Source organism: Indicator indicator, chromosome 11 (assembly GCF_027791375.1).
Source record: "Indicator indicator isolate 239-I01 chromosome 11, UM_Iind_1.1, whole genome shotgun sequence".
Taxonomy (NCBI): domain Eukaryota; kingdom Metazoa; phylum Chordata; class Aves; order Piciformes; family Indicatoridae; genus Indicator; species Indicator indicator.
In genome coordinates, this window is record NC_072020.1 from 30754150 (window position 1) to 30780729 (window position 26580).

The window sequence follows — 26580 nt, forward strand, 5'->3', positions numbered from 1 at the left end:
GTTTTGCAAAGAAACAAGAGCTGAATTTCCCAACCATTGCAAGATCCTGACAGTTCACTGCAGCATTAACTCTTCCAACCCGAGTCCTTACTGCCCTCCACTTTGCCTTACTCCAGACAAATTTTTGAGACATCTGCAGGCATAGCACTTCCAGGGTGAGATTTCCCCTTTGTCTGAGCTCTGCACAGACTCCGGGAAGTCAGTAATGGAGGTGGCACTGCCACGCATCTGATGGTACACCTACACTGACCTACTCCAGCTCAGCTCCAGGGGACTGACTAGTAATGCTATCAGTAACTGCATGGGTCTTTAACCCTCTCCACAGCAAGTCTGAGGGGTCATCTATATTGCAGATTCTCAAGCTGTCCCTTCAGTAGCTTTCAAAATCTATCCCACTTACATTCTTCTGACACTGAGTCTTAGCTCCCCATCTCCTATGTTATTGATATTGCCACTGCATCACATGTCACAGGCAATGGATAAACCAAACTCTAACCAAAGCTGCTACTTCTTCTCTTTTTGAAAAAACAGAAACAAATACAACTCCCCAGGAAGCCTTATTACAGATTAAATTTGATGGATTTCTATCAGATTCACTGCACCACTGCTCTCACCTGACAGTACCTGCAACAGCTATTGGGGAACCTGCTCAGCTGCATCCTGCATGTTTACTTCTTTTTTCCCTCCTCACTGTAAGACTTGGTTTAGAATCTTATAATTAGAACTTTCGATCAAAATTGGGTTAATTTTTTCTCTGTGTATGAAAAGTAGCCAACAGTGATCTACTAAAGTGCAGATTGTTTAAAAACAAAACAAAACAAAAACAAACAAACAAAAAAAACCCTAAAAACACTAAGTAATGAAGGCTGCTTAATTAGGGTAAATTGAACAACATAACTAATAGATTTATTTAAAAACCCAAAACAACATAATTTACAGACATTTAACACATTTAGTTTCCTAAAAGCTAACCCTGTTCTGTTTTCAGAAGAAATCCTGGAATGTTTTAATAATAAAATAATAATAATTTAAAAATCCATTTTCCACTTGCCAAAACTCTAGACACACCTTGAGGATTCTTTCTTTTTTTTTTTTTCTTTAGGAAGAATATTTTGCCTAAAGGAAGACTTAGAAGGAAGAGTTAGCGATGAGGCAAATTTTGTGGTGAAAAGCTTTGGCAGAAAATTTCATTCCTGTTAAATTTTTAGGTAGCAGTGAAGCCTACATTTTGGGTTAGCAGCTCTTATCAAAGCGAGGTGTTTGCTGGCACGGTAGTTTGAAAAGCAGCACGGTAGGATGACTTGTTTAATAACTGGGCATAAAACCCAGAGATTAGAAAGTCTCAGAGTGAGTGACAAAACTCCTGTGTGATAATCTGATTTCTTTGCCAAAGCAAGGAAGATTTTTAATAAAGGTCACAGAGAAATCATCTCTGAAGACAGCAGTGTCTCTTTCCCCCTGAATTTTTACTCTTTTTTTTTCCTTCACTCCTTTACAGCAAAAGGCAGACCTTAACATGCATACACAAAAAGGAAACAACAACCAAAGAGGAGGGAAAAAAATTAAAAAAAAAAAGAGAAAAAAAATCTAAAAAAAAAAAAAAAATAGAAAGAAAGAAGGGAGCCTGAAATTTTAGTTACACCACATGTGGTTTTCATTTGTGAAAAATGAACAAGCTGTTTGTGGTTAAACTGTCTAATCTGCTGTTATCAATCTAGCACTGCATTCAAGATTTACAGGATACATCAGCTTCTGTGCCACATTAGCTGTAAAAGGGAGAGGGGGTGGGAGGAAAAAGGAGGAGGAGAGAGTTTATCCTGAGGAATAATATTTCCAATGCAGCCACACTCACACTACATCTGGTTGTGCTGGTAGCGGCAGTTAAATTGAAATATTTCACAGCGTGTGTCAGAAACATGCAGAATGGTAATTATGACAGATCTGATTAAGCCTGAGTGCCACTAGCTCCCTGGCCAGCTCTGGTTGTGCAGGTGTGACCTTGTGCGTGCCTGCGTGTGTAAATAAAATTAATTACAAGCGAGAGGGCGAAGGCTTCGGTGACATCACAAAGCGGAGAAACTCCCAAGGGGGAGACCTAATGGAATATTTTCCCTCAGTCTAATAATACAGTTCATATTGACTTGAGGTAATTAGTGGGATCATTAAAGCAGTTTTCCCGGCGTATTTGGCTGCCTGATCAGATTAGTGAAAATGTTCTTCAGAACAAGCCCTGTGTGGTCTGCCAGAGAAGGAGGAAATAAAGAGCAACAAAGCATATTTTGGAATGATAAGCAGCGCTGGACTTTTTTGCACAGCGCTTTTGCAGGGCTGCTCTCTGGAGCCTGGGTGCTTGACTCTCCTGCCCGACTCAATCTTCCATCCCAGGCTCCTGATATGCATCATCTACGAGTCTTCAATTTTTGTTCCTCTAGCCTTCAACATTACACTTTAATTTTTGTTCCTCTAGCCTTCAACACTACACTTTTAATTTTTGTTCCTCTAGCTCTCAGCATTACACTTTAATTTTTGTTCCTCTAGCTTTCAGCATTACACTTTAATTTTTATTCGTCTAGCCTTCAAAATTACACTTTAATTTTTGTTCCTCTACCCTTCAACACTATACTGTCCCCATGCCTCACTGCTTTAAAAAAAAAAAAACAAGCACACAAAAACATTGAAAAGATAAAAAAGGCAAAAGCCTCGTGGAAGTGCTAGCCTTAGGAGAACTGCAGTTAGAGAACTGTAAGTAGGGGAGGGAAGAAGGATAAATATGTGACCAGCAACCCTTCACCTCTTCCCAAAAAGCTAACAGAAGACTGAAGGCACTGGTTTGAGAATTAGTAACATTTTCATTTCCTAACAAGCTTGCCCCAGGAAAAAAAAAAAGGGGGGGTTCAGAAAAAAAGTTTAACTATGATATAAAAGTCTTCCACGGTAACAGAACACAGAGCCCTAATCAAGAAATGGACCATTTGTTTAAAAACAGTCTATTGAGCATGCTCTACCTTGCAAATGGAATATGCCAAGCTCTGTCACAGATGGCAAGCTTTGACAGTTCCCATCCGTAGCGTCGATACTCGACAGTTCAGCACAAGATCAGTGACATTCTGTCTCATTAGAGCCACGCTAATTATCACAGCTAGTTTCAGGGGAAACCATGTGTTGCAATGGTCAATTTGAAGGAGTCTGTGCATCAACAAACTGGTAATAAGGATCAGACACCTTATTATATGACAGCATGTTGCCTATGATCTGATTTACTGAATCAGAGGTACTGAGGCAATGCTGAAGCCTGATGGGTTATGGAATCGCATGTACACAATGCAGATCTGAAATATGCTTTAAAAATAAGAGGGAGCTATATAGAAACAATACAAATAAATTAGTTTTGGGTGTTCTTTTTTTTTTTAAATGGTGAAGCTATAACGAGGACGTTTCTCATTTGTCATTAAGACATTCCGAGATGTTCAAGATCTTGTCAGCCAGTTCTATCTTTAATCAAATCATATAAGATAAATAATTCAGAACCAAAACTGCAAAATTATGGATTATGCTAAATTATAATTCATTCCATACTTTGATTTTTCAGTTTCAATAACATGTACCAAACATTCCTTATGTTGTGCCGTCTTGCTGCTTTAACAGAGTTTTTTATTTTGCAAAGAGCTTTCTCTACTTGGCTCTCTTTTTTCATTTGTACATTTATTGACTCAAGCTTGTATTTCTCCTGCATTCTCCCACACACTTGTTCTCCTTTCACCACAAAAAAAAAAAAAAAAAAACAACAACAACCCAAAACCAAAAAACAAACCAACCCAACACAACCAAGAACCCCCCTTTGCTCTTTCTGGTCACCTGCAGGGCCACATCCTGCCAGGCTCTCAGCAATGCCAGCCCCAATGCCTCCCAGGGATGCTCTGCAGGCTGAGGCCATGAAAGCATTAACTCCCAACCAGCACAGGGCAGGTGTGCACCTCTTCCCTCAGGGGAAGGTCTCCTTAGGGCTCCAATATCCTGAAGCTGCTACCAGTTTTTTAAAGAGCCTCTATGTGGAATGTAGGCAGCGTTTAAACAGCCTGCATTGCACTGCCACACACCTGGCTGTGAACCTCTAGCTGGAGCTGATTTGACCCCACGTGTAAAGCATGCTCAGGAAGTACACTTTGTCATCGGTGCGTCAACAAATCCAGCCTTTGCCTCACATGCTGAAAAGACTGCATGGCCCCAAGGAGCTGTTTGAAGAGGTCAATATAATCCTCTTACCAGTCAAATATTTTCCATTCTGTAATTTTTACTTTGGCTTGAACTATTTCAGAGTTTAATGCCTTTTTTTTTTTTTTTTTTTTTTTTACAGTTTATGCAGATTTCTGTGGGTAATTGCACATTCCTATGAACCACCTTGGAGATTTTTAGATTGCTTCTCTTCAGTGCATCTCTGTTGATTCAAGAAATTGCTGCCTACTTTTTTACTAGCAGGAACTCAAGACTCACTAAAGTCAATCCACTCCACTAAGGTCATAGCCGTAAAGTGGGTTACAGCCAGGATCAGCACTGGCCCTTCTCCAGGTCTATCCAGCTTGAGTGATGAGTTAACCAAACTCTATTTTTCCACCCCCTTCCTGAGAAATAATTTTTAAAAATTAAATGAATAATTGCTGAGGGTTTAACTTTTTTTCTGAGGAGAGATGTTGTAAAAGAAATTCAGACATGGGGCACAAGAAGGACCTGGAACACTCTAAGCATTCATTTTGTTCCCACAATAGAAACCTGGAAAATCTCTTTCTCTCCGACCTGGGTGAAGCAGAATGCACTATGACTCTGCAACATGGTGTTTTGGGGAAGAGACAAACCTCTTCTATCTGCCAAGTTTCATAGTGTCACTGAATAACACATCACATTCCCCACTGCATGCAGAAGCCCATCTTGCTTTTGCGATTCACACTCATCATCTCCCAGCCCCACTGGCATGGGATCCTGTCCTGGCTCCCGGCACCTCTTCAACTGTGAGAGCAATTGCCCGTGGGTAGTGGCAAGGGGAGGAAAATACATTTTAGATATCAAAAACATAGAGGCTGCTGTCTGGAGTACTTCTGCAGCTGATGTTTTCTAGCTAACTATAGTATTTCATCTCCCCACAAGGGCAGAGAGTTGATTTCCAGGTGGACCTGTGAAACAACAGCAAACCTCGGAGCACGTTTTGTTTCCACCTTGTGTCTCCCTGTGCAGTACCCTTCCCTGCTCCACAGAGAATCCATTGTATGCCAAAGGGAAAAAGAAGGTTTTTAAGCCAGGATTTAAACCCAGGAAGTGACTCAGCTGCTCTGAGGGAGATAAAGGCTGGAGAGCACTTGACTGAGACTGAGCCCCCTCCTGCCTCACAGGCTGGACCCCACTGGGGCAGCTTAAGGTGCAGCACCCTGAGGAAACAGCTTTGGAAATAAATTTCAAGAACCCCACCCCCGTTAAAGCCCCATCGTTACCAGAGGGTTACTCCTGGTCATAAAAAGGTTTCTTTTCCCCCCACTGGAAAACAGTTGAATAAATTGTTCTCTTTCTGTGGTAATGGCGTGTTACATCTTCATGCCAGACCCACAGTACTGTGCTTGTTCAGTGATGAGAAGCTGTTTAAGAACGACTTTCCTATTAGAGTACATAGCTTAATCTCTAGGTGGAAAAACCCAGATCAAAGATACAGCATTTATAAAACTGCTGGTTGAAAAAGATAAAAGTGAGATAACAGACATCAGTTCTCGAGTGTAAATCTCCAGGTTTACTACAACAGTAAAATTTCCAGTAAAAACAGGGGTTTTATATACCTGAAATCTAATGGCCTATTCTGAAAATATTTGTGTCAAGAAAAGCATGGTATTTGCATGCCAAAAGCACTTTTAGTGCCAATGTTTTGCATTCCCTTCCCGGTTAACTCTTTCCCATCTACTCATGAGTGTTAGATACCACCTAATGCATACCTCGTCTGCCTCCCCAGGCAGCCTTTTAGGCAGGGACACTCCAGGTGCATACTAAGGCAAAAGTTGAATGCTTCTAAGAAAACATCACTGGGCAAAATACTTGCCTGATTACTTAGGATGGTGTCTCTAGCTTGGTTTGAATCTCTGATTTTACCCCCATGCCTTGCATGCAAAGCTACTCATTTACAAGGGGCTAACTGCCTAACCGAAGTGAAAGATGGGGACAGGAGGACAGGAAATTGGGCAACACAATGCAACAGCTCAGAAGTAACGGGTCAAAACCCTCCATCATTAGATGAGGTTTCAGGAGGTATGGGTAATACTCCAGTGGTTCCATGCTAAAATTAAAATCAGAGCATGATCCTGCGAGAGTCAAATGTCTCATGTTCAACGTTTATTTGGTGAGAAGCGAGGGCATTAGGCACCCACCTGGCCACACACAGCTGCTAGCAGGACTGATGCTGCAGAGAAGTAGTGATTCTGCCTCTTTATTCTGCTACCATGTAACCTTTTTTAGATATAATAACACAGTCTAATAGCCTTGCAGTGCATGGGACTTGCACAAATACAGAAACTGATACCACTTCAAGTTTTGCAAGCTGTAATTTCCTAAATTTAAGAAAGCCTTAGCAACTTATGCTGATTTTCAGCTGATTTGCCTTTTTCTCCCTGTTTCTTACTAGTCTGTGCAGACCACAGCTTTTCAGGACAGACCATTAAGATAAATGTAACTTCTCCAAACACAGCAAACATACAGAATCACTACACCTCTCTCCTTGCCTTATCTCTAGGGCCTCTTACGTTTGTGGTGCTTTTTTGTTTGTTTGTTTGTCAGTCAGTTTTTTATGGAATAAAATTAGATTTCAGCATCTGTCACTATCAAGAAAAAAAAAACCCTCATCCCTGGCTCCCACATGAAAACATTGTAACCAATGCACAGTTGCTGAACCATGATGCCTTAATGATCACTACACAAATCAACTTTTTTTGCTGTTGTTGTTTGAAATAACAAAATTAAGAATGTGCTTTCACAATTACGTGAATCAGACTGTCAGGTTATAAATTTAATAAAAACCCAATATAATTACATTGTAAGAGTAACATATACCACACACAAATATCTCTATCTATATCTACATCTACATCTATGCAGGTGAATTCTTTTCATTTTGACTTATTCAGGTGTGCTGATTAAATTCTGGTAAGCAATATTGTTAGCACTGCCATTCTACCATTACAAAAAATCAAAACCAATGACCTGGGAGCAGATACAAAGCACTTGGTAAACCTTTTCTGTCTTCCTTTTGCATGCATTTCTCTAAAGCTCTCTTTTCAACATAATCTAACAAAAATATATGTAGGCCAATTAGACAACTTGCAATAGAACCGTGAGGTTTTAAATACTGATGATAGATCAGTATCACATCACCAAAGATATGATGTGTTGAAGCAATTTGAAATAGAATCTCTTCCTTTGCTCCTCAGGATACCCATGGTAACCTTTAAAGTATGCATGTTGAAGTTAACAAGATCTGAATTTATTCTGGAGATAATATATTGATCCCTAAAAACAAAGAAGCTTTAAAGAAATGCACAGAATGCATACATTTCTATGTGGGAAAAGAATTAAACCTTTGAAGGAATCTCTCAACTAAGTCCCCCAAGTTGTTCAAATCCATGTGCCAGATAGTCTCTTTTCCTTACAAAAGCCAACAAGCCACCAGCGAAGTGCACTGTACGGCACCTGAGCCAGAGCGCAACCTCACCAGCATCACTGCAACCTCTTCCTGCTCTCATCAACCCTTCCTTCCCCTGCACTATCACCTCTGCTGCACTGAGTCCCTGTAGCCAGCAGGTTTGTTAAGCATCAGGTCTGTATGATGGTCCTCTGTCAATCAGGTAGCTCTTGAGCTCTTGCCAAAGGCACTAACACATCACAAGGGAAGATGCTCAGTTCCTACCTTGGCACTACCTAAACAAAATTCTGAGGCGCATCGTTTAATAGCTCTTCTGTACAAAGTGCTCTAGTCAGCAGAACATTAACTGCAGTCTCCTGGCTCAGGCAAGCCCATCCACCTTGCAGATGCTGGCTGCTTAGACACTCAATTTAATGTTCGCTCAAATCAGTCCCCTTAAAATAAAACGAAATAAAAAGGCCCTGCAGCAAACAACAATCTTTCCACTGTCAGAGCTGGCTTAGGTCGCATACTGTTTTATTCCATAACCTGAGACTAGTACTCAAGAGTTATTCAAGTTTTTACATCCAAAAGAAGAGCAGCAACGTGTGATTCAGTGTTTCTAACAAAACAGTTAACCAATACAGCATTTTCCAATATGTCTCCTCTAGACTTTTCACTACAACTGGAAGTCATTATCCCAGTATTTCCAGTTCTGAGCAGGAAACCAATATCACCAAATTAAAATCAAACAAACCAAACCAACAAACAACAATGTACATCTCTCAAGTGAGGTTCTCTTAAAGAACCTTTGAACAAGCCTCGCTCTTGTGCAAGTGAGACTTCTTTGTCCCTGAGAAATATTTCTCTGTATCACTGAGAAGCTCCATTGCAGACTTTTTTATAACACAAATATCTCCTTCAATATACTTGGCTTATTAATTGGTTGACTAGTAGCCAGCTGGTTCAAGCAGAACCAAAACATTCCATTCACCTAAGAGGTTACTTCTGTGGAGCAGCTCGCTACTACAAGCGGCACTTTGGCTAACTATAGACCTGGAAACGTGTTCAACACAAATTACTTTTGCATTGCTTAAACTGAGGAGAAAAAGAACTTCTGAGAAGACAGGCATAATCCCCACAATGAAAGGGAAAAGAACTACATGTTTGTACTATTTGTATTCTATACATGGTAGCAAAGCTGATACAAGAATCTAAACATTGTAACGATACATTAAAAGAGCTGCACTACATCCTTGGGTAGATTTCGTGCTTCACTTGATTACATGTCCCCTTTTAAGACTGAAATGGAAGAGCTGCCTGGCCTAAAAAATTTAAGACTATTCACTTTAAATAAACATACTGTCACACAAATCAGAGCAGAGCACAATTTTGTGGACTGATAGACTGGCTTCATACCTTGGGTTTGTGGAGCACTGCGCTGGAAAGGGGAAGGTGTATAAAAAACAGTTTTCTAACCCCAAGTCTTGACATGTGAATAAAGACATCTGAGGAGCACACAGGTTGGAAGCTGCTGTAACATTCTATCATAATTAGAAACATTTCAAGAGCCCTGTAATTTCCAATCAAAATTACAGTAATTTCTGATATACAAGCCATGATTCATGACAGAATTTTTACATTCCATGGGAGATTATAGTGGCCTGATGTATGACACACTGAGTGCAGCACTAACATAAACAATTCAGTTTAATGTTTAAACAGCACTTGGTGTTTAGAATCCCACAATAAAAGAAACATATTATTGTAGAAATTATCACTTTGACAGTGATTGAAGGGTAGGCAGGCATGTGGCCTATAAAGCTGTAATTTTTACAGTCCACAGCTTGAGTTTAATCATTTTGATATAACATTTCCAAAATATCTCTTTAAATGCTCCTTGCAGCATATAAGTTAAGAGACAGCATCCTTTCTGTACCATGAAAGGCAGTAAACTCCAACATGTGAACGAGGCAGAAGTCAAAAGTTAAAGACTGTTGAAAAGAAAACCCGTGCTAAAATGCTGATGGCTGAAGAATCATTAGTCTAACTGATCATCATCAGCCTTTCCTGGAAGGTGCTATATTTTCCTATGAAGCAATCTTAGAAAAGTAAAGGAACAGAGACTAAGAGGACTTAACATTTAATCTAACATGAAAATTCAACATTGCAAGCATTAGCAAAAGCGTTGCAGAGCAAGACTTCAGCATTTCTTTCAAGTGTTGGCATAATCATAGTTCTAGTCTTTCCCATTTTCCTGGTTTTCCTTTACTTAACTTTCCCAGTACATTCTCACTTAAATCAATGCTTTTGCACACTCTGGTTATCTTTCTCAGAAGCCATGTCACTTACGATAACCACACCTAACAAGCGCTTGCTCGTTTCCCTCTCTTGCCACTCAACAGAAATTCTTCAACCAAACAAAACAGAATAGAATCATAGAATTGTTAGGGCTGGAAGGGACCTCAAGGATCATCCAGTTCCAACCCCCCTGCCATGGGCAGGGACAACTCACATCAGATCGGAAATCTATCAGGGTAGAGCTGCCGCTCCTTCTGTCAGAACAAGACACCATCAATTAGGTTATCACACAAAAATAAATTAACTTCTATTGCACCCAGAAGACATTTTTTTCCCTCTATAAGGCTGAGCCATATATTACCCCAAACAGCTTTTTTTTGTGTGTGTGCTTTAAAGAAGTTGCTTTACTTCACCCTACTGTTTCTTTCCATATAGCAGAATAAAGCCACGGAGGACCCTGCAATCGTGTACCTAGGTACCACTGGCTGAGGCTGCAGTTGTGCAAAAAAGTGCACTTAAGTCTGCTTAAACGGACCAAAACCATGTTGAATGAGAGCTCTGTGAAGGCAAAGAATCATCTTTTATATCAAAATCACTTTATTATAGAATCATAGAATTGTCAGGGTTGGAAGGGATCTCAAAGATCATCCAGTTCCAACCCCCCTGCCATAGGCAGGGACACCTCACACTACAGCAGGTTGCTCAGACTCACATTCAGCCTGGCTGCAAAAACCTCCAGGGATGTGGCTTCTACCACCTCCCTGGACAACCTGTTCCAGTGTCTTACCACCCTCATGGAGAACCATACAACCAAGGCTTCAATCTCAATATGCAATATCTGCAGGCAGGTAACCAAGCAGCCAGCATCCTCCATAGACATCATACGTGTGTTCTCAGATGTAGCTTGCATAATGGTAATTTGTTGGGGGTTTTGTTGTTGCTTTTGATGTGGATAGTGCTGCATCAACTCCCATGCACAGCCTCACCAGTGGGCCTGACTAAATATTTTCACAACCCCAAGAGCTCAGCAAGTGCCACTGCAGCACACGTGATTCCAAAACACCAAAGTCTGAAGATGAATTCAGCAGAAAAACACAGAGTTCACCCACACAGCTCTTTCCCATGCCCACACCAGCCAAGATCTGCTGAACCTGATGCTTTCTGAGCCGTGCAAGGCCCATGGGTGCATCTCACAGGTGGGAAGAAGGAGAGAGGCAGCTTGGGAAGCCGCCTCCCAACCCTGCCTAGCGAAGGGTAACCAGAGGTTACCTCTAAACTCAGCAAGGAGCTACAAGTTGTGGTATGGGGCTGGTGTGCCAACCCACTCATTACTCACACAGAACTAGATCAAAGCTGGGGGGGATGGGAAACAGTCACAGAGGGCAGCAAGTCTGTTGCACCTTGGGAACCTTACCTGGCTTTTGGTTGCTGCAACCTTTGCGAACAGTGCTTGAGACACCTTAGCTCTTTTCATTTCCTGCTGAATCTCGTCGTAAATGGAAGCATTAATGTTCATGGAATTATTTTCTGTTTTTCCATTCCTCTCAGTAGCAATAGTAGCAGTTTTGACCTAGAAAATATATTTGATAAGACATATTTCATTATGAAAAAGTTCTTTCTTTCTTTCTCTTTCCCTCCCCAAGCAGTTCCCTCTCCATTTTATTCCTTTTATTCAGTCTTGCTTTGATATTCTTTCAGCTTTCAGAGACTTACAGCATTGTAAGTTATCAGTGCTTCAGTCACCTGGGATAGAGGAAAATTCAGCACACTGTAATAGGTGAGAGCATCTAAAATATGAGTTATCATTAACTGACCACTATGAATTTCAGTATCATAAAACAAATTAGGTGTGAACCTGTCAAAGAGTCTTGTGGAGAATTTTGAATCCTTACATCATTTCTTTGCCCCACTGAAATTGTGTGAAAACTGTTAAGAGCAGCGTAGAAGAATCTCTAATGCAATAAAATACTGACATATAACTTCATTCATGCCTCATGTTTAGTACACTCACATGCATGATAACATAGAAAAACTGTAGCTTTAGATATAACTTTAAAAAAAATTATCAGTTGAATTCTTAAGCTGCTTTTAAGACAGTGATAACTTAGAATAATGCATATTTTAACCATTCATTTCTGAAATCAAGATAGGGCTTTCTTAAAACTGTTAATTCTAGTTGTACTTCACTTGTAACATTAAATATTTATTCTTCTTGAAGTCCAGGTTAAAAAAAAAAAAACAAAGAAAACAACAGTACAACACAACAGACATGAAAACAAGACAGAATGATTACACTACCACATCTGCATTGTTAAGGGAAAGAATAAAAAAACATATCAGTAGTGACATGATGTGCAGAAGACTATTCTTTCCTTCATCCTCTGGAAATGATGTTTCAAACAACCATGAATCATCTCACCAAGGTCACAGTGCAATTTCTGCAATATCAGTTGAGAGGTACCCAAAAATAAATTAATAAAAATAAATAAAATAAAATAAAATCAGCAGGTACTCAAGCTTATCCTACAATATTCTTAATAGTCAAGGATAACATTTCTTCAGCAGGTATTCTTGCAGTGCTTCTCAGAGATTAGTAGACATAAAGGACCACTAATCCTGAAGTGGACCAGAGGAAATGAAATGCTGGGTTTCTGCCAAGAACACACAAGGTGATGATGCAGAATCAAACCTTTAGATTTCACTTCAAAGCCAGCTGTTCATATTGAGGTTCTTGAGAGATTAATTCATTTAGCTATTCAGAATATACATGTCCAGTCTAAGTTAGGCAGTCAGGCTACCTCTAAATCTAAGGGACAGACCTTGGCACTTGCAGAGGGTGACTCAGCCTACTCTTAATTATGTGTGTAACCCCCCCACTTTCACTATCAGTGTAAGTCAGCCTTTTCCTGGGTTCTAATGTCCCTTGAGGTTCAGAGGGAAATCATGACAACACAATAATTCATCTTTTAACCTCATTTTCTATGAGCTTTTATATGCCACAGGTCTCATGACAATAAGAGTCAAAGGGTTTGGGTGAGAGACATACCTAGGCAAATTATCTGTTGTTTTTTTTTTTTTTTCCCTAGAAATGTGATGCTCAATTTGTGTTAACTATCCTCCATAGAGCTTTCAAACCAAAATAATCTAGCCTAGGAACTGAAAGTTCATGCCACTTTTCCTGAGCCTGATTTGTGTGTTCCAGGAGCTGTGCCACCACATGCCCACTAGCTGCAAGGGGTGTTTCACCAGCAAGAACCTCCCCAAGAACAAGGCTTCCATACACATTTCCACCTGCTTCATTCTGGGAGGCATTAGCCCTTCCTAGTGCCCTAAAACAGGAGTTCTAAATGACAAGGGAATTGAAGAAAAATCCCAGAATGTGGCATGCACTTTTATCAGGTGATTTGCTTTCATCTGAACACAACTGGTACTTTGCAGCCACGACCTGAAGAGTGAGGCATTTCCTTTTCTGCAGTGTGACATTTTACAGGTGACACTGCAGTAGAGGAGAGCCAAGCCTGGGCCAACAGCTGCTCAGAAACATTTGTGACACCCAGCAGTGGGAAGCATAAGCAGCAGCACCATGAACCTCCCTTCTTCCCACTGCAGAGCTGGAAAGTCCACGTCTCACACTGGCAAATCAGCATGGGACCATAAGAGCAGGTGCATATCCTGAACATCATACAGTGAAATCATTTGAAAATTACAAATCAGTGGCAATTTTAGAACCTTCAAATGAGAAGGACTCCATAAAAGATAACTGACAACCAGTGGAGTTGTTAAATACATAACAACAAAAAGCCTTCTCTGCTTGCTTATAAAAATAGGGGCTAAGCTAAATTAGAAAATACAAAAAGTTATGGTTTTGTCCACACACCTTCTTGAACCTTTGGTTTAAGTTTCAGCAAAGTTATTCCAGTCCTTCCCAAAGAAATATTTCTAACATTTAAATAATCTTTGAGGGTTCTGAGGGGAAGATGGAGGTATTCAGCTAGCATACAGAAGTCTACAGTATCTTTGGGGAAGAGAACACTTTGCTTTTGTGAACCTAATCAAAATGGCTCCTTTCTGCAAGCACACTGCCTTTCTGATTGCTACTCAGCTTCAAAAGACAGCTTCATACTGGAGAGGTACTTCATAGAGCACTTAGAATCATAGAATTGTTAGGGTTAGAAGGGACCTCAAGGATCATCCAGTTCCAACCCCCCTGCCATGGGCAGGGACACCTCACACTACATCAGCTGGCTCAGAGCCACATCCAGCCTGGGCTGGGGCTTCTACCACCTCCCCAGGCAACCTATTCCAGTGTCTCACCATCCTCACAGTGAAGAATTTCTTCCTAACATCCAATCTGAATCTCCCCATTTCTATTTTTGCTCCATTCCCCCTAGTCCTATCACTACCTGACACTCTAAAAAGTCCCTCTCCAGCTTTCTGGTAGGCTCCCTTCAGACACTTAACTGAGCTGTGAACACCCAGATTATCAAACACCAAACTAGAGATATAATTTAAACTGTGCATCTTGGTCCACACTTTTCAATGTCTAGTTAGTATGGATATGCATTTAACCCAGGGGAATTACTGAAAATCCTCATTCCAGCCAGCAAATCACAGCTATCTTTTTACAGATACAACAAACTCATCTAATATGTCACTGCAGTTTAAAACAAACACACAAACCTCCTATTGCCTTTGTTGATATTGAATTAACAAGTGAACAACAGAAAAGACTAATCACAGGATGTTAGGGGTTGGAAGGGACCTCTGTAGATCTTCAAGTCCAAACCCCTGGCCAGAGCAGGACCATAGAATCTAGTGCAGGTAATATCTGCATCAAAAAGCTGTAGTAACCCAAAGGACTTCAGGAGAATAAAAGTACTGAAGTTACAAAATGATGTGTTATCAAGTTTGTAAATATATAGAGAGAGAGGTCATGGATTATCAAGAGCTGTTCTCAGCCTTACTGTCTACCTCTCCAATTTACATCATTGACCAAGTATATAAAAATTTTCTGCTATAGCTTCATAATTTCTCTTCAAAGATCAGGAATAGACTGTGGCTGGACTAGATGGACCATTGGTCTGCTCTGGTCTGATGAATTCCATGCAATAATGCTAATGAACCTCTTGGAGAATATCCATACATAAAACTCCTCATAATTTATACATAGCAAGCATCTTGGTTGTTGTATTGAATTTAGAATTGAGTTCAAGAGACAGGCTGGTTGAAGCTGGGTTGAAAAAACACCCTCCTCCTCAAAAAAAAAAAAAAAAAAAAACAAAACCAAAACAGAAAACAAAAAGTCCTCAACAGTGCAACCTCAGGACTTGAGAGAGGAGGTGGAGAAAGTATTCATTTTGGAGAGAAAACCAAACCAAAACATAATCTCTCGTTTCATCCACGCTTTAGCACAACCTCCCACCTGCACTTTTCTCTTTAGCCACATTTTCTCTTTAGGAGTGAAACCACAGATCAGCTAATTTGCTTGTTTATTTTGGAGGCTTTGCTTGTTTGTTTGTTTGTTTTTTTTACAGTAACCAAATTTTGCAAACACAAGGGAACAGTATTTTGCAAATGTAACACAAGGAAAAAAAGAAAGTTGTTTGGTCATCTTCCTATCACAAATCAATTTTGCCTTTTAAAAACACTTGAAAAAAAAACCCCAACACAACAACCCACACATCCAATCCCTCCTGACCTGCCCAGGTGTTAAGTTCTCATCAAATAAGACTGATTACAGTAGGAAGAAGTTCTGGACTAATTCAATTTTCCCAAGCAGGACAGGTTGTTATAGGAGGAATAACCAATCTGAAGAGGTTTTTCACAAAACTGGAAGCTGATTTCTTCCCCATCAAAACTGAAACAACAACAAAAAAAATCTTTTATAACACATTCTCCTAAGTACTGTTTTAGCTTGGGAACAAAAAAAAAAAAAAATCTTCTTTAATCCTGGTTTAGCTTTTAATATTACATCGTACATTAAAATTCATAAAGTAGTTCATTCCAGGCAAAACAAACTACTTTTCAGTTCTGCTCTGCAAATAGCACAGGAGGTACAATAAATGCTGTTGCTTTCAGAACAGCTTTTATCAGGACAAAGTTTACTACTCCATTACTGCAGTGGCGCCTGGAAGCGCAGTTATAGTTAAATGTCGGAGTTTCCATTAACTCTCTTCTACAGTGGTTTTTGGAGGGGGGCAGAGTGGTGAGAGGGTTGCTTTTTGGTCATTTTTGCTTTCATTAAAATACAACTTGCCACAAAGACTATCGACCTAAATCTCCAATTTTGCAGGCCTAAAAATACAAATGTTGATGGTGGTGATGCACAGGGTGGGGTGGGGGTATGTGTGCATGTTTGAACTCCAGGGCTCTGCTGTCAAAATTCATGGGAGCTGGAGTTATCCAGAGATCCTTACAGTATCACAGTACATTAGAGATTGGAAAGGAACTCCAGAGATCATTGGGTCCAAACCCCCCTGGCCAAAGCAGGATCACCCAGGGTAGTCCACACAGGAATGCATCCAGGTGGGTTTTGAAAGTCTCCAGAGAAGGAGACTCCACAACCCCCCTGGGCAGCCTGTTCCAGGACTCTGTCACCCTCACTGTAAAGAAGTTTCTCCTCATGCTGATAGCAAATCACTGGTCCTCAAACACCAGCAAAGCAGTGTTCCCAAGACCAGTCTTTCAGAGTAACATCCTATCATTGGACCCAAACGGAAATTCCTTTGGCACAAAGGAACTGTAATTTGGAGTAGGGTTCTGGGTTGGACTTGGTGATCCTGAGGATCTTTTCCAACCTGAATATTTCTGGGATTCTGTGATATTTAGTCAGGGGGAGGCCAGGATTGTATTTATGAAAATGAGAGATTTTGTCAGCTGAGTACCCAGAATAATGACTCATGCAAGATTTGAGGATACTTCTTCCAAGATGCTTTGTTAATATTACATTCTGCTCTTGATGTTACACATATTCTGTTTTCATACAGGATGATGATGTGTCCCAAGAGTTAGCACAAATTTGTTTGGGAAATATGAGTGTCAGCAAGGATTTCTTCCTCAGCTCTGCTGAAACGCCTCTGCTGAGAAGGAAGTGCTCACAACTGCAGGATGGCTAATGAGTTTTAACTAGAATATTTTTGAAAACAAAATCTGTGACTTGGTCACTTGTCTCTCTCTTTCTTAGTACAACTTGAGGGGAAGATGGAGTCCTCGTTTCCCACATCCTGAACTGTCCTGATAAGAGGGTGAGGCTGTCCCTAATGCCTCCGTGGGGAACTCCATCCACCCTGAACATCATTCCACACTCAGCATCCTCTCAAGTATCTCTTGTTCCCACACAACATGTAACAGACTCATCCTCTGACCCTTGACTTAGTGATATCCAGAAAGGACTTCTGTGTGGTGATCTGCAAGATGAAGGTGTAGAAAAGTAAAAATAAATTAATAGAAGAAAGAGAATGAAAAAGGGCCAAATTTTCTTCCTTAGAGCTTGGAAACGTTAAACTCTGTCTCCATGCAGTACCTACCTGTTGGAGATACTAATATTTACAAACTCCACTACCTCAGAAAAGAGCCCCAGGAGGTGAAAAGTTCTTGTGTACCAGTACTGTCTCCTTGCACTCAGTCCACCAGTGTGGAAAACAGCAGCAGACTTTTACAACTTGACCAGCTTAGAGGGCTATACACACTTCCCAAAAGCCTATGCATTAGGAGCTAATGATTTCAATTAAAAAAAATTTTTAAAAAGTAAGATTTTGCTTTTTTGTTTAAGTAAGAGAGAAAGGGAGCACTAAATGGGACAAAGAGCTTCTTAAAGGATTTCAGAAAAGAATTGGAAGCAATCCAGCCACATTAGCTCAAGTAGCAACTAGTAAGAATGCTGTAAAAATGAGATAAATTCCACACAGTTCCTTCTAATTCAAGCACCAGGGTTTATGCTTGGCGAGTTCCTACTACTCTATCAGACCTCTGAGGTCACACTTTCTGTTTGTGCACACTACAGTATGCACAATTCACACAGAGCAAACTCAGATGCTAAATGGTTAAGTCTGCTCTACTGTCTGGCCACCAGTTGGCAACACAAAAATGCAAAATAGATCCTTTTCAGGATGTTTATTTTCACATCCTTCCGAAACTGATAACTTGCAATTGCAAAATAAACCTTCATGTGTGGCACATTAGCTCCCATTTTTCATGGTTTCATAGTTTAATTGTTTCAAATGCTACACTGGTCTGAAGATTTAATATTAAGTATGTTGGCTCTTGAGTAAATTCTGTTGTCAGGATAAAAGGTTTGCTTTGCCTTTCAGTAGTTATCTAAGAGGCTCATAGCTAAGCTAGAAACATATTATGCTTCATTCCTGTAGAGTGAACTTTAAATAATTGCTTATGATAAATTCAGTAGTATAGATGCTAGTAGCTTTATTTCCTTAGTATCAAACATCCAATAAACTGAGGTCATTTGGGAGGTGGGGGATATCATAGTAATACCATGCATTAATAACTTTGCAGTATCCTGAATATCATTTCTTTCTGCTATGATTTGTGAAGTCTTACTTGCCAGTGCAACAATTAGAATTATTATTATTTATAACATTAAGTACTGTCTTTATGGCACCAACACAGGCATTTAAACTGTAAAACTTAGGGCTCTGAGCACTTAGTAGCAGGTGGCAAGTGTCACACGTGTTTATAGGTGGGTAACTGTGGCAACAAGTAAAAAGGTTGCACAGAATCCTAACTTAAAGAGGCTTCTGCATCCTCAATCCATCCACTTGGTAAAGTGCCTATGTTTTGCTGAATGCCAGCAAACAATATCACAACTAGAAAATCAACTGGTTTGCCCTGTAGAGCTCAAGTATTAGCCTGTAAGGTTTACTTGTAAAGCAGTTTTCATTTTGAAAAGGATCAAAACAAAACCATATGCCATTTCCATTTTGAACTGTTGCAATTGGGTTAACCATACTCCTGACTCCCACTAAAAAAAAAAAAAAATAAAAGAAGAAGAAGAAGAAATGTAATTACGAACAAGAACACAGCAGAGGCAGACAGATTCCCCTTGCCCCCGCCCCCTAAATTTGGATGTACAGTACCTTTAGTTAAGAAAACCCCTAAGTCTCACTTTCTTCCTGGCTGCAAGGGATTTATACAGTTCAAAGTGTGAATTAAAACCAATACAAGGACTACCTCTGACTTGACATCCTTCTGGAAGGTCCTGTAATTAACTCTGTTCTTTAGCTGTGAAATTGCCCAAGACCACTTGAGACAGAGTGAGACATTACCTTGGCAGAAAGAGATAAGTTAAGAAGGAGAGTTAGCCTTTGTTCTGAATTACCTGGGCTGTGGGAGCAGGGACAGATATTAAAACAAACTCAAAGGTTATTTTAAACACAGTTATCTGTATGTAACTATTTCCCACTAAAGCCTTACTATGTAAATAGTTTCCCATCCTTTATCTTGAAGAATATCTATAGTGGATTTTACAGACTAAATTCAGTTAATGGTAACTAAATTAGACCATTAGCACAGTCTGTTCTTTCTGCTATTTTTTTCCCCCTTCATGTGAAACGTCCTGCAGTAGGTCACAGTGATCTTCTGTCCTCCCTTTCCCTCCAATTTTGTTATTACTTTAGTGCTGTCCTTAGTATCCATTAGCTGCAGGAGAACTAGAAAAATAATCTCAAGGAATGCATAGCATTCAGAAAGGGCAGGGAATATAGTCATAGGCACAAGTCTAAGCCAGGTTAGCAAAAAAACTGCTCTGTGTTTATACACTCAACCATTGCAAAATTCCCACAAGCCCAAAGCTTTGCTGTGTATCCGGGCTGTGCATGCAGTGTGATCTGCAGACCCCATATCACAGAATCACAGAATCAATCTTAGGGGCTGGAAGGGACCTCAACAGATCATCCCGTCCAACCACCCTGCCAGAGCAATCAGTAGATCTGTTTGTTTTGTCCTTCACAACAGGACAGGTACAACCCTGAGCCACAGCAATGCAGAATATTTCAGAGAAGATAGAGGTTTTTTGGAGTGTCTCATTCACAACCACATCTCTCCTTTGTGGAAATCCTTTGCATTCCTATGGCTCAACACCTGTGTTTCTCATGTACCCTAAAAACCTCCATCAGTTTCCTTGATAGACACATGACTAAAACCCACTGAATTTCTTCATCCCACTCTGTATCAAACATTATCATTTGGGGAGAATTAAACCAATAGTGCCACTAGATTTTACAGAAATGAACAGGAGTTTCATTTGAACAAACAGTAAAGGAAGCTTTAATGACCATACTCAGACCTTTCAGAACGATGGATGTAGCAAGCCTGTTATGTTATCCACTTGTCAGCAGCTCAACCTGGTGAAAGCATGCCCAGCATTCAGGGATGGAGTCTTCTTTCCCCTATCCATTTAGTTTTGCCTATTCGACTTTCTGGAGCTAATTTTTAAGGCAATGTGATGCACTCATATTTCTGCTTTCATTCCCAGTTTTGGTCCAAATCCTTCCAAATTCCTACATGAATTTCTAACATTAAAAAACAATACCTGAGAATTATAGGAAGTAAAAAAAAAAAAAATAAGACAGCTAGAACTCAACATCTTCCAGGCCAGTAAAGACAGCTAGAACTCAACAGCTTCCAGGCCAGTGAAGACAGCTAGAACTCAACATCTTCCAGGCCAGTAAAAATAGCTACAACTCAGCATCTTCCAGGCCAGTAAAGACAGCTAGAACTCAACATTTTCCAGGCCAGTAAAAGACAGCTAGAACTCAACATCTTCCAGGTCAGTAAAGACAGCTAGAACTCAACATCTTCCAGGCCAGTAAAGACAGCTAAAAGTCAATCTCTTCCAGGCCACTAGAGCTTGTATTTCTACAAAACAAGCAAAAAAAAAAAAAAACCAAACCAAAACCAAACCCAAACAAACAAACAAAAAAACCCAAACAAAACCTCTGTAGGGGCATAAATGGATAGAAATTATCTTTAAAATATATAATAGGTAGTAATAAACTGCTCCTATCAGCATCCTATTTCTTCAATGCAACTTGTGATGCGCACTGCAAATGATTCCACGGGTGTTTACAAACCCAAGAGTGAAAGGTTTCTTCTGCTGAAAGGCATCACACTGCAGAACATGGAGACAACACAATGAGCAAATCTGAGAGACACAGAGAGTGGTTTACTTGTGGAGGCCGGGTGGGCGGTGTGCTTATGAGCGGTGCAGGGCCCATGGCAGAGGCTGCGTTCAAGCTCCTTTCCCTCTCGTCCTGGTAAATTCGATCTCGCTCAGCTTCTGGCAGCTGCAAGAAGTTCTGCATAGCCCGAAGATTTACCAGTAAGGACTGCGAGGCAGTCTTGGGATCCTCTTCCTTTCGGAGGATTTCTGAGAGCAAGCCCTGTAAGGAGGGAAGCAAAACAAACAAAACAAAAATACGCTGCAGAGTTAGTCCGGGGGAGTGCCTGCAAAACCACACTCTGCAAAGCTGCTGCTCATCAGTGCTCTGTCCTCTTTACACTAGGCTGAGAACAGCAAATGCACTATTCACTCCACACAGGAATGGATTAATGCTGAGCCTGTGTTGTACCCTTAATTTTATTAAGTATCTGTTTTACATAAGCCATAAACTGAACCTGCCTACCAGGTCTCCTTCCTTTCACTGGCTTAACTTGCCATGAAATTTTTCACAGTCGACCGACAATCACAAGATGTTAAGAGCAAGTGAAATACAGAGAGTTCAGAGGCATGACACTGGGGTGTCCTCAGGCTTCCCAGGCAAAATGCATACCCAACCTAAAAAAAAATTACTTTCCACAATTCTAGCAACTTGAACAGCTCTTTGAAAGGAAGTGATATTTCACAACTAATCTGAGACAAACTCACCATGGTACAAAAGTACTGCTCAGTTGACTCAGGGCTGTGTTTTTTTTCAACTCAGTACTTTGAGGGTTGCATATTGGAGTGAAATGAGGAAATTTATTATGGAATTCTCCCCCTTTCTCACCATCCTCCTACTCCCACAGTCCCATTTCTCTTCACCAGGACAACCCAAACTGTCACCCAGTCCACTGCTTGGGCTACATATTTGAGCACCTGCTGTTCAGGTCCTGTTTCCTAAGTCCATTTACCACGGTTGTGCTTTGACTACCTCCAGAGTCCAGCAATGATAGACAGAAGTGAGCACTGAGGAATAAGAAGAAAAAAAGCACACTGGGCATCCATAGCAGCAAGACAGAAGTGGGTAGGCTGCAGGTGATAGCATGCCACTAGCAGCTTGTACACACCACACCAGGTCTCCTACATAGTCATTTCATCTCATTTCTCAGTAAAGCTGATGCTGACAGCACCTATGGATGCTGTCACCTCTCTCAAAGTTCCTATCCTGTCAGGCAGGAGGTTCTTATAAAGGTGCAAAGCCACTTCTCCCAGGTAGCTGTGCCTAGGCAGGGTCAGAGTCCATGCAGTGTGCCTCTGAGCTCTGCATGTGCCCCATCACACATCCACCTCTCATGGGCAATGAGGGCAGAGATGCATACCACTGCACTGAGGCCAGTGTGGTCATCATGGCCCTGTCTGTGCCTGCACACATAAGAGAGGTATGGGATGGCAAATACAGTCATTCCAGCACTAAGCAGGAAGAATAATCTGGAGGAATATTGAAAAAAAAATCCTAATCATGTGGGATACTTTCTTCCCACTATTCATTTCTCCTCTTTCCTAATATTCAGGCAGAAACTACTCAGAAGGTAAATAAATGAATTAACAGGCAAAAGTGGTGTTTGGGCAGAGTATAAGTTTTTAAATGTACCTATTAGCAAATACGGAAATCTAATTTTTGTCTGTCTTTTTTTTTTTCCCCTAAGTACCCAAACCCACAGTCAGTACTGTTTGTGAGTGGTAAGGTTACACATCCCATTCTCCAAGGGAGGCAGAAAAATTATTTTGTGCTACTGGAGACAAGGCAAGGCTGTCTGCAGAGTACAGGTTGTACAATGGAGATGCGATTTCTGACTGGCACTGTGCTGAAAACAACCACACCAGGATCAAAAAGAGGAAAGAAAACCTAAACTTAAGGCAGGAGAGGAGATTCCTTACTAATAGGCAGCCTCCTGTTAGTGACAGGAAACATCCTTGAAAAACACCTTAGTCTATAATAGAAAAGACTTGCCTTTATAAGCCTTTGACACAGTGGGCAGCTAAAAAAACAAAAACAAAGAAAAAAAAAAAGAAACCAACAAAACAAAAGAGGCTGTTCTTGTATAACTTTCCCTCAGTTAAATAAGTAAGCAAATAAAATTGGGGGGGGTTGTGCTTTTTCCTGCATTTATTGCTGCACATCTTGGTGATTAGAAACACCACGAGGCATTCATAGTCCCCTCTCCTTCCCTTGTCACTACCATGACTCTGCATGAGCTGGGAGCAGAGCAGAGAACACAGATGCAGAGAGGAGGGGAGATGAGAGAGCAGGAAGAAGGCAAGGAGAACATTTGCTTCTAGAGCCTTGAACCTAAAGGTCTGAATATGTGAGGAAATAACACAACAAATCAAGTGTATTACCAGGTGCACACAAAGCCTTACAATACAGTTTGCCTGCTTTAAAAACTACGTTGCTGCTACTGCTTCAATTTTCTGAGCTCGAAACTTCAGCTAGCAATTGTTAGACAGGATGTAGATTGGGAAGATCCTAGAAAGAAAAAGATCAGCTCTCACATTCTGCCCTGCACCGGCGTGCAAAGATTGACTGCTCCTTTTACCAGGCTTGAACTCGTTTGCCAAGGTACAAGTCTCAGGTTGCAGAAAAGCTAAATGCTGTTTTGCATAGAGATTATAAACTGTGTTAGGCTCAGAGTCCTCCTCACTATTCCTCCCTTGTAATTTTCTTTTTTTTGCTCTGGAAACATATTTTCTTAAAATGTTACTAGTTTTCATTGGTAAAAGAAATAAAAAAGAAAGTTTACATGCCATCACAAGTATAATTCACTACTAATTACACAAAAATATTCAATAAATATTATCAGGGCTTTCAAAAGCTAATTAAGAATTCTTTAAAAAAAATGGAGATAAATTAAAGTGTCTGCCAATATGAACAAAAAACACTGACTGTCTGGCCCTCAGTTTGTCTCCTCTTTGAAAGTAATCACTGATTCAAATAGATGTTATCAGCCTGATAGAACTTCAAAGCTCCCAGAAGAAAAAAAAAAAAAAAAACAAAAAAACACAATTTGCCCAAACCTCCCCAAAACATGCAGAACATCCCTGAATGCTATTCCTCTCCCACTGCAGGGTGCTCCCATCCCGTGTCCAGGTGGAGGACTGTTTGCAAGCTCCACCCGCAAGCCTGGATTCCTGCCAAGTAAGTTATAAGCAGACACATTTATCTATGTCGCTTAGGAGCAAGAGGAGAGCTGTCAGGATAGTTTAATAGCACCTTTTTACCTTTTATTCAATAGTGATATGGATAGTGTGCTTTTTCTTAAATTACACTACGAAGAATTATATGAATACAGTGGCAATTTCTGTTATACTTAAGCAGGCAAATTTCTCTCTCCCACATAATTTACAGAACTCAAATTCAATAAAACATTACATGATGGTCCATTACTGTTATCAATTTTGAATAATCCATCTTCATTTTTCATTTTACTGGAAAATAAAATGTGCCAAAGACAAAGTGGAAGGGGAAAAAATAAAAATATATGCCTGAGAAGGTGGTTTGTGTAAACTTCATATTTTGTTTTAAAATTACACAGAGCCATTTACTGCATCCAAGTGTTCTCCCTTGAAATAGCAGTTGCTCAGAATTAGCATGAGCACAGTCCTAAATATACAGAAGTTTTCACATATGAGAAAAGCCAATGCATTCCAGCAGCTAATATTTCAAACAAGCATGGGGGTGAAGTAAAAAGGAGGGGGAGAAAAAAAATTGTATCTGGCAGAAGCACTGAGAAGTACTCAAAAAATGAGATGAAAAACTGCCACTTATGGGAAGAAGAAAAGTTACAACAGCCAGGCATGGCAAAAGCACCCAGGAAGGAGGAGCTGAGAGGTCAGGTCCATACAGCAGCAGCCGAGTTCGTGTAATGGTTGAAAGTGTACACAGAGAGAGGCAGCCCCAAGTTGCAGTTCCAACCACAACCATGACTAACACAATTCTTTGCTCACACAGTGTGTACATGTCACCCTGCCATGCACCAGGTTAAGCCATGCCTTCAAGTCAAACGTCAGACTTTGCTTGTGGGAACCCAAGCTTTCTGTTTCCTGACTCATGTTTACATTGAAAAAACTAAACAAAACACAGGACAGGAGTGGTAGAGGAGTTTATTTGGTTAGAGCTCTGAAGGTGATGCAGCCAAACAAACAGCAATGAATGCCCTGCTCCAGCTCTTTCAAGAAGAACAAAGCAGAGCAAAGAGCCTCTCAGGTTAGCTGCACATTTGCAGAGGCAGGCTGAGCCTCTTGGCTGACAGGAGGCTGCAGCAAGAGGCACTGTGCTTTGAGGGGCTGTACCAATGCAGCAGTGCCATCACCTCACAGCTGCTTTGTGCCACCTAGGCCAGTGAGCTGATCACAAACGCCTTTTTCTGACCAGCAAAGCACAGGAAAATACTGAACTCACTCTTTCAAGAGTGGAGGGGTATGCACAGTGCACTGACATCGGCTGGAAAAAAAATATCATGTTTATTAATTCAGTCAAACAGCAACCAAAACAATTTACCAACACCAGCCTAGCAAACAGGCTTGTAGACACATTTGGTAGCCAAGCTCAGGGTGAAACCTGGATCTGCTAGCCTGACTCAACAAACTTTTCCATGGTGGCACTACAAAGAGGTTCTAACAGGATTCGATCTGTTTCTCTGCAGTCAGTGAGCTGGAATCACAACTGCTGAAGAACAAATAACACTTCAGACCCCACTGTGCTCTGAAGCCTTCCTAGAAGGACAACTGTGAAATTTGTTGTGGGGAAGAGGTGCTTCGAAACCATTTCTGCTCCTTACAACAATTGTCCTATTGTGCCTTTATAGATGTTAATTTTCATTCAAGTTTTAGCTATCTGGACTCCTCTTTGATTAAACTTTGTGAGGCACATTCCTGAGAACTACACATGTTGAAGTTAAGACTACAGTGGAAGTTATCCAGGAAGCTATTAAAGACACTTTTTCATTCTTCTAAGATGTGGCTGAAGCTTTTTTTTCCCTGCCTTATAGCAGATGATAATTTAAAAATAGACACCCTAGGTTTCAGAATTAATTTAATAAATCCTTTCCTTTGAGCTTGGAGAAGGTAGGAATAATTCTAGTCAACGTTTTTGTCCCCACATCAACATCTCTTGAAAATTAGGGACAAGTGTTACCACTTGGTGGTAGATTCCTGCTTTCTCACCCAAAAAGAGCTGCTAAATTGTGTGTTCACACTGTAGAGGGGAAGTCTGCAAAACAAGAGGTGCCACCTTCTTCAGCCAATTTAAAAGCCCATTTATCTTATCAAAACATTAAGCTAAATTTCTCCTTTCATAACTTTTACACTGAAAGTAAATCTTTCCCCCTCATCTAAGACCATATCTCAACATGAGGGTTGTGGGGTTTTTTGCAGAGAACTCCTAACTGATTTCACTGAGATGATCTGCCTTTACAAACTA

General features: G+C 40.5%; 1 protein-coding gene across 1 annotated transcript in view; it reads right to left on the reverse strand.

Moving 5' to 3' along the window:
• The window catches only part of SATB1 (SATB homeobox 1), a 77507-nt gene that overhangs the window by 16482 nt on the left and 34445 nt on the right, over nt 1-26580 (reverse strand). Inside the window, exons 8-9 of the mRNA XM_054384871.1 lie at nt 21130-21342; nt 11361-11516 (exon numbers count right to left, since the gene is read on the reverse strand). Of these exons, the coding sequence (XP_054240846.1) occupies nt 11361-11516; nt 21130-21342 (369 nt within the window). The remainder of the gene's footprint in view (nt 1-11360; nt 11517-21129; nt 21343-26580) is intronic.